General features: G+C 36.5%; 1 protein-coding gene across 1 annotated transcript in view; it reads right to left on the bottom strand.

The window, feature by feature from the left end:
- Positions 1 to 3,111: 3,111 nt before the first annotated feature.
- 5PtaseI (inositol polyphosphate-5-phosphatase A) overlaps positions 3,112 to 9,551 on the bottom strand; it is a 32,006-nt gene continuing 25,566 nt past the window's right edge. Inside the window, exons 13-14 of the mRNA XM_086540132.1 lie at positions 5,157 to 6,499; positions 3,112 to 3,819 (exon numbers count right to left, since the gene is read on the bottom strand). Coding sequence (XP_086396258.1) covers positions 5,189 to 6,499 — 1,311 coding nt within the window. The 3' untranslated portion in view covers positions 3,112 to 3,819; positions 5,157 to 5,188. The remainder of the gene's footprint in view (positions 3,820 to 5,156; positions 6,500 to 9,551) is intronic.

The following is a 9,551-nucleotide window of genomic DNA, read 5'->3' as shown; positions in this document are numbered from 1 at the left end:
GTGTGTGTGTGTGTGTGTGTGTGTGTGTGTGTGTGTGTGTGTGTGTGTGTGTGTGTGTGTGTGTGTGTGTGTGTATTGATGTTTGTGTACGTATGAACGTGTGTGTGTGTGTGTGTGTGTGTGTGTGTGTGTGTGTGTGTGTGTGTGTGTGTGTGTGTGTGTGTGTATGTGTGTATATAAACAAATGATTTATGCATATGTATATACATACATACATACATACATACATACATACATATATATATATACACATAAATGTTAACTGTATTTGTGTATATAATTGTGTGTGTATAATATATACATATACATAAATATATAAATAAATAAATATATAAATATATATAAATATATATAATATATATATATATATTATATATATATATATATATATATATATATATATATATATATATATATATATATATATTCACACACACACAAAATCATAAAAAATAATAATAATAGCAGGAAAATTGATAAAGAGACCAAGTACCATCTTTAGGAATTTATAATCACCTTAGCAGGACAATAAAATTAACACATAAGAAAGAAGAAAATGGTACAAGGAGAGAAAGATATTGTAATAAAATAAAGAAAAACAAGGACAGCGAATAAGAGCACAAACAAAAACACAATGAAAAAGAGAAAGAGAGAAAGAAAAAAAAGTTTGTGACAAAGGGGAAGAAAAAAAAGAAAAGAAAAGATATGAAAAAAAAGAAGCTAAATTGGCTCATCAAGATCTATATAACAAAAAGAAAAAAGAAAAAGGGAAATGTATACCAAGAAATGCATGAAATATGTGTGTGTGTGTGTGTGTGTGTGTGTGTGTGTGTGTGTGTGTGTGTGTGTGTGTGTGTGTGTGTGTGTGTGTGTGTGTCTAGATGTGTGTGTGGGTTGATATGTATGTGAGTGGATGTGTGTGTAGACATGTATGTGTACATATGTGAGTGTATATATGCATGTTGTATTGATGTGTGTGTGACATGCATGTGCATGTGAGTGTTACTGCATGTGTATAACTGCAAGATGCATGTGTGCAGATAGGCTTGTGAGCGTATATATGCACATGAGTGAGAGCTAGTGCCCATCAGTGTATATATGACCATGTGTGTCAAATATGCATGTAAGCTTGTAAGAAAGTTCAGGTGTATGTATGGCTATACTCTGAGCAATAAACATATATTTTACCACATACTTCCAATGACTAGGTGAATAAACTCTTTTGTGATTTCAAGAATATTTAACCTTTAATAATAACAGTTCTTTCAATTTCTGCAGAAAAGATAAACTAATTTTGGTCTACATTTATGAAAATACATGAAATGGAATCTGTCAGTGATGACCACAAGACGGCTTTACACTACACAGTATTTATACACATTTACACAACAATAAAAAATTATGTCATGGAGATATTTGTATTGTATCTTAAAAGTCTATATACTCTTTACATCTGAACACTAGCAGTACAATGGAGAATAAAATACAGTATCAGACTTTTTACAAATGGAAAATGAACTGTATTCACAAGTAGAAGGAAAATTAGACCTGTGAAAGGAGACAAAAGGGGAAAATAATGAGAGAGAGAGAGAGAGAGAGAGAGAGAGAGAGAGAGAGAGAGAGAGAGAGAGAGAGAGAGAGAGAGAGAGAGAGAGAGAGAGAGAGAGAGAGAGAGAGAGAGTGTGTGTGTGTGTGTGTGTGTGTGTGTGTGTGTGTGTGTGTGTGTGTGTGTGTGTGTGTGTGTGTGTGTGTGTGTGTGAGCGCATGTGTATGCAAAAGAGTAGAGGTGTTCCAAAGTGTATGGGTATGTACATGCACATACGTGCATAAATATATCATTTCACATATCAAATTCTTTAGAAATTTCTTCGCACCATGAATGCATGAAACACTGTGAGCGTTTTATACATGCTGAATCTGCAGATGGCAAGTGAGAAGGGCCTTTCCTGTTTCTAGATCAGACTTACTACCAAATGAGCCAATACAAAGACTAAGTATTTGCACCCAGTGCCTAACACTTGATCCACATCTACCTTGATATGTTGTTCAGGATATAATGATCCCACAAAATAGGCCTATTGCCAATACTCTTGCATTTCTAACAACTGTTTGGTATGAAAAGAAATGCTTTTGTTTTCGTACATAGAGCACAATCACTTTCAAATATAAAATTTCATTAGAAAACTAACAAAAAACAAAATACAACATATGAAAAAAAAAAAAAAAAAAAAAAAAAAAAAAAAAAAAAAAAAAAAAAAATTGACTGGACTCTTAGAATCAAAATCCATTCAAATAGTACCCATAAATTCGGTAGGAAGTCTCCATACATCAAATTTGAAAAGGTAATAAATAAGTGCTATTCTAACTTGGCACCCTTTTGTGTACCTCCCTACGGCACAATGCATAATTCCACTTGGTCACAGATCATGGTAATTCAAAACATTTATCTATTGGCAATAAAATTAACGTGATTCTTCAACAGTGATAAAACGATGCACAGGAGGCCATTCAAATACACCCACTTCATAGAAACTGCAGCTACACTGTCTTTGTTGACAAAAGTATTCACAATTATCCTATGACAATAAAAACAAGCATATAAATCAAGTATCACCTTTAAAAAAAATCTAATACTGATTTTCATGGTCACACTCTTATCAAAATGATCCCTTAAAATGGCACAGAACTTTCTTAAAAGAAATGGAAACTTTACAAGGAAGAGGAGGAACCAAAAGTTCAAGTTGGCTCCAGACCTCCATAAATACATCTCTTGTACCAGACAACTATTTGACACTAATTTTATGCTAAAAATCTGTTTCACATGGCACATTACTAGCTACCTCAAATGTAGTTTTTGTTTACATCTTAAATAAAATAAACTTCCCAAAGAAAAACAGGATAAAAGAAGAAAAAAAAAGAGGAAAAAAAGAGTGAAAAGAAAAAAAAAAATTGAATATCTATCTAATACATTTAAATATCATAACAGATGTATACCCTGACTTCTGAGATATATTCTCTAATGTTATCTAGCACAGAAAAAAAAACTATTTCTATGCACCATTACAACTATATCCAGGAAAACAAGTTGGGGGAGGGGGACAAAAAATAAAATTCAATATGTACTTATACTGCCACAACATCATAATACACTCTAATAATCTTGTTCCATTAAGAGATAACAAATAATGGATCACTGTATATCCTATGTCCCATGCCCTGCTTTACTTCTTTTGTAGGCATCTACATTTCAATTTCTACATGAGAATCACTCCCCAAATGTGATAAAATCTGTACTGATATAGTATCTACTACAATGGTCTTTCAAAAAGCATGAGAATGATTTAATGAACACATTCTTTTTGGATTGCTTACACAGCAAAAGTATAAGATATATTATGCTTTCTTTATAGATCTCATGATTAAAACTATTGATCTTTTTTCATATTCCAATAACTTTAAAGCTCTGTTGTTCACCTAGATAACCAGCTAATAAATACAAAATATAGGATTTATCTTTTCCAGAAAAAAGTCACTAGATGACATGCTAGCAACTCGTCACCAGAGCCAGCACGGAGCTACCATAGATGTAGCCGGTTTCTAATTAGACTGTCGTCTCCCTGAACACATGGATGTGGGAGTCAGGAGTGGCTGTAGGAGAGGTTAGATAACGTGTTGACACAATGCCCTGAGGTACACATCTCAGCGTCCCCTTGGCTGGGTCACTCTCTTCTTCCAATGGCGTTGGCTGTTCTGACACTGCGGTGGTCTCCCCCGGCTCCCTGAGCTGCCACACAGGTTCATCCACCGGGGTACCATCATCTAGAGAGCGTATTGAAAAAAATAAAAACCTACTAATATATTTTTGCAATCATTAGCCTGATCATTATCAACATTACTATTATTACAGACTTATCACTATTTTAATATAGTGTATTCCTAGTGATTCATTAATGAAACCTAGATGGTTACAGAAAATGATATGCCACACTTAATGCCATCATACTGATGGGGTGAGGGATGATCTCTCTGATGATTTTGGAGAGGCATGTGAGTAATGACCCCCAAAATAGAAATGGTAGAAGATTTTCCCAACTCTGTGTATACTGCTTATGAATCAAAACTTACAATGATTTGGGCTCAAAATGAGCTTAATTGATAGCAGATGGCATGATTTGCTGTCAAGGCAGCATCAGTCATAAACGCAGATGGCACTGTGCCATACAACATAAACCTGCCACATGACTGTTTACATATTTTATTAATACTGCAGCCAATGTGTGAATATATCCCTTTTCTTTGAGGACTGTGATGTGCATGTCTGATTTACATCTATTTACCCTTGGAGCAATTCTACTGGCATTTACACTACCTGTTAATATTTCTGCCATTTCCCACACTGCCATCCCCTGTTGATGTTCATTGTGTTATTCTTACTTCAAAATCTCTTGACCCATTATGACATAACCTACAATCTTGTGGGATGTAGACAGCAGTCCTAGACAATTGATAAATACTCAGTCTGCACATGTTAATCTTGTGGCATATTTCCGAAGTTAAAATCACATATAACGTTTAGAAAGTATAACTGGATCAGACGCACCTATAATTCTAAAATCAATACAGATTACTTTGACTTAAAACAGATGTTTAAAATGGCTTCAATTTAGTATTACTGACATTCAAGAAGACATAGCTGAAACTGTAGTCATCTTTCTATAGATGCTTTATGATCAACACTATGGAAAGGTGAGAAGAAACTCATCCTTGTAATGCTTACCACAAACACCCACAAAAAAAAAAGAGAATGCCCATGTCTTTTTGAATGTAAACTGCTGGAAGATATGGTAAACAAGTTGGTTAATAAGTATTCAGAAGACAAATAAAATGTACCTGAAGCAAAAACTTTTGTTCTGATTTACTTAGAACAATACAGGCTAACATAAAGGACAACAAAGTCTAAACATAAAAAGACATGCACATGTCCACATATCACAACTAATCTGAGCAGACTGATTATTCCCAACATAATTTGCCTTCTTACTGATTATTCCAACATAATTTGCCTTCTTACTAATCCCTGCTCAGATTAGTTGTACATTTGAAAATGTAAAAAAAAAACAACAAAAACATGAAAAAAGACAAATTCTTTAACTTACGGGCAACTACTAGAAGCACTATGTAGTCTAGGTTAAGACAGAACACAACAGCACTGGCCAGGCGAGCGTTCAGACATATCAGCACTGGGTTTGTGGCTAGATTTTTGGCACTTTTTATTATGTTTTGCAGAGCTAACATCACCGGAATCTAAGTCTGCAATGTCAAAGGTTGGGGCCTGAGAGACTGTCTCTCCATCTTTAAGTGGACGTCCCATGCTAGATACACTGTCTTCACTGTATTGAGTACAACTTAAGCTTGATTCTGATTGATTTAAATGCTTGGCAGAAAGGCGATCACAACTGTCGGCGAGAAGCAGATTGTTGAGAGAGTGCTGCTCAGTGCTCACCTGTCTGTTGCCTACTTCATCTACTTCTTTGCAATTACCATCTCTGCTGTCTACACCTGCACTCTCAGCCCCGCTGCCTCCTGAATCCTCCAAAGTATGTGTAATTGAAGACCAAGAATGAGTGTCTTCATGGCTTTCCTCAGACTGCTGAGGGGGTGGCTTATCCACACTCACACATAAATTAAGCTTGACTGGTGGGTTCACCTGCCCTACAGTCTCTGGATGTGTGGACTGATCAGATCTACATTGCATGTCTGAATCTCCTGTGCCAAATGAATGGTCAGGCACTGGCACTTCTTCAAACCATTCTTCTGTGGATGAACTGTGGTGAGAAATCAACCTGGAGGAACTTGCCCTGAGGCGAAGTTTAGGAGGTGGATACGTATGATGCAAACAACATCCAGTGTCCAATGAATGAGAAGATATTAAGGGGGCATGATGATACATTCTTGGCGGAGATAATGCAGTGTTGGGTGCAGAGTTTACTCGTTTCAGTAACTGTTCATGTCCATCAACAGCCTGACTGTTTGTACTATTTCCACCAAGCATTAAAAGGTTACGCAAAAGGTCCCGTGATTCGACTCCACCTGCTGGTCTGACTGGCTGTTCTCTTGATAGATGGCCACAATGACAATGATGTGAAATTTTCTCTTCACTAGCACCAGCACTACAAACACACTGAGGCACCGAACATGGTCCAGGACTGCAGACACTAAGTGGGGCAGGAGCAACGTCTACCCTTACCGGGTTAACACATGCAGCCGCTGGGCTCATGGGGAGAACCTGGCCTGGGAGAGAGGACAGGGTACTACTGTTGGGGCACACAGACTTGACTACAGGTCTCGGGCAGGCTGGGTATGACTGACACAGGCACCAACCCGCCTGCACAAAACACTGAGCATCAGGTTCATGCACAAAGTTACGGCACGGTGCATCAGGAGAGCAACACGGCACTATACCTGCTCCCATGGCCACCTCCAAACAAAGACCCACAGGCTGCATATTAAGGAGAAAAAGAGAAAAAAAGACATTAATTTTCAATTTCTACTCATATGAAAATCCACTTACCCTGATTTTACCTGGTATGAAACTGTAGAATAATGTAACTGACTCCAGGAGTAGTGTGTAAAATACAAAAGAAACTGTAGGCATATTATAACCAGCTCCAAAATTACTGTCCAAACAAACTGTTTATGAAAAGAATTGCATTGCAGATATGAACATTAATATTTCACATTTATACAGGTATCAAATGAATCACAAAGCACCTCAAGTATATTTGAAAATCTGTAAATATCAAGCATCACTACATGAAGACAGTCAACCATGAATGCACCTAAAATTTGTAAGAGGTAAATAGGGTATTGACTCAAAGAGGTAAACAAGTAAATCTCTTGATGCACTTAAGAATAAACAAAGTAAACTCATGAACATTTCCACAGACCAAGATGAACTGGCTTCATATTTGGACTTCGAGGGATGAATTCAGTGGAAGCATACCATCAATTTCATAAGCCACACTGAATCTGAATCTATCAATGAGGTTACTAGTCTATCACTGGGTTTTTATTCTACTTTTATCCTTGGTTATATTCTATTGTAGAAAGTGAATAGTCTGGTTATGTTAAAGTCTCTTCAACACTGAATACATTCCTAATAGTCTGAAGATATGCATTCTTACCAGGCGCCATGTAACACTACATGAACAACTTTCAAAAACTGGGAATTAATAATTTCAATTTCTTTTTGTGTTATAGTAGAAAATGCTCATATCCTAACTGAAATTCAGAAATAAATATCGTAGGACAAATATCCTCTTCAAATTTCCTGGTGCAAAATTTCATTGGAATCAAAACTAATGGTATGGTCTGGGACGCCGGCCTAAAGGTCACACACAACGATCCTGAGCGAGATAATCAAAACAATCAACAGGCATAAGTCTGAAACTTGAATACTGATCTCCACTCCAGTAGAAGTACAGAGAAACGTTTAATTCTTGCTCTGTAATAATATTCATTTTTATAATTACCTTGCATGTGTATGCACAAACATACACAAGCCTACAAACATACACACACACACACATGCAAGCATGCCCCCCCCCCTCCTTCTACACATGAATGCACTCATAAATATGTCCAAGCCCACATACACACATATATACACAGATACATATACACGCACACACTGGGATCTGTGCCCACACACACACACATGCACACCCACAAACACAAACACAAACACACACACACACACACGTGTAATCAAGCCGCCCCTCCTCCACACACACACACACACATACACACACACACACACACGTGTAATCAAGCCGCCCCTCCTCCACACATACACACACACACACACACACACACACATACACAAGAAAAAAAAAGAAAAAGAAGAAGAAGAAGAAGAAGAGAAGAAGCTGCAAATTAATTTGGAACTGAAGTTAAGATACCAAATGCCCTTTCAATACAAATGGTAAAATTAGCAAGATCCATCATCCTTCAAAAAGGACTCAAGAGACAAGCTTCCTTGTCCACTTCTGAGAACATTTTCAATAAACACATTTGTTGGTCTCATAAACTTTAAGATTAAGTAATATTCCTCAAGAATCTTATACCTGGTAAGCATATTTTAATTAAATTATCCATGACCATCTCTTATACATTTTGTGATTACTGTCCAGACAAAATCTTTAATTATGAGATAACCTAAATGCTTTTGGAGAGAGGCTGGGAGCTAATTACTGATAAGGTTTTAGTATTTGTTATCCATTTGGTATTGTAGGAGTCTAACCCATTGCGGACAGGTATCATGACATACATGATGTAGGAGCTTTGGCCTGATGACGGGCATCATGATGTACATGACATTCGGGGATTTTGGATCACTGTGCTATTTTATTGTGCTATGAGAGAAGAGTGAGTGATGATGGCAATTGCAGTCATAATTACTGAAATTACCATAATATTAAACTAACTTAACGTCCAAAACCTAGATGGCACCACTTTTTCCTAGCACCTACAGGAGAGAGAGCCTTGAATGGCACCCATCCAGTCTCTAGCAAGCACTATCTTTATTGAGTGGTAGCACACAGAAAGTTGACGACCTCTTGCTCTAATGTACCGCCGATGAAGGATTTGCAGGCAGAACGAGAAGAGGAAGGTGACTCGATCCATACCCAGTGTCTAAAATATGTTCCTGTGCCAATATTGATGCCTTTCACTGTGGCACTCACAGTCATACGCACAGGTTTCCTTCCTCTTCCCTACCTCTTCATGTTATCTTCATTGTAGGTGATTATATGTTTCTTATTCGATCATGACAGCACAAAAATACAAAAAAATAAAGTTGCTTTTTGTCCTCTCATAAAACAGCAATACTTCTATCACACTGAGTATAAAGAAAATAATGAGCTAATATGGAGCATATACTACAATTTTAGTCAACTGCAGCATTGATAGAGCATGTCATATGGCACATGGAAGTCTCAAAACACAAAAAATAAAACACAAAAATGGTTCTAGTTTTATAATGAGTGACTGAAAGAGAGTGTGAAGATTCAAGGTATGTTGCTTCAAGTTGCCTTGCTCAGAAATAAAACCTATTCTGGAGACTGGCCAAGCATATTTCTCCCTGTATGCAATGGGGGGGGGGGAATATATCTATTTATCTATCTATCTATATATATATATATATTTATATATATATATATATATATATATATATATATATATATATATATATACATATATATATATATAAAATAAAAGTCTTCTAAAGCTTTCTGGAAATTCTCCTTCACATATATTTCATAAAATGTCCTTGAAAGAATAACGGTACCTGTTACTTGTTAAATCATAGTCGGGAGGAAAAGAGTATCTGTCTGATGGACTTCAGTGAACACCAAGATGTGTGCAGAATGTAGATGGTCCATTTTGCCATTTTGTGACTCAAGTAAATATTACTGCTATCTAAATACAGAATTTAATATATCATACTTGGACCCATAAAAACAACTGCAGACACTGTAAACCAGTGGTTC

The sequence above is a fragment of the Penaeus japonicus genome, unplaced genomic scaffold (genome assembly GCF_977035675.1).
Source record: "Penaeus japonicus unplaced genomic scaffold, GWHDUDI00000001_assembly GWHDUDI00000009, whole genome shotgun sequence".
Taxonomy (NCBI): Eukaryota; Metazoa; Arthropoda; class Malacostraca; order Decapoda; family Penaeidae; genus Penaeus; species Penaeus japonicus.
Note: the sequence above shows the minus strand (reverse complement) of the source record. Positions and strands in the feature narration are given on the sequence as shown.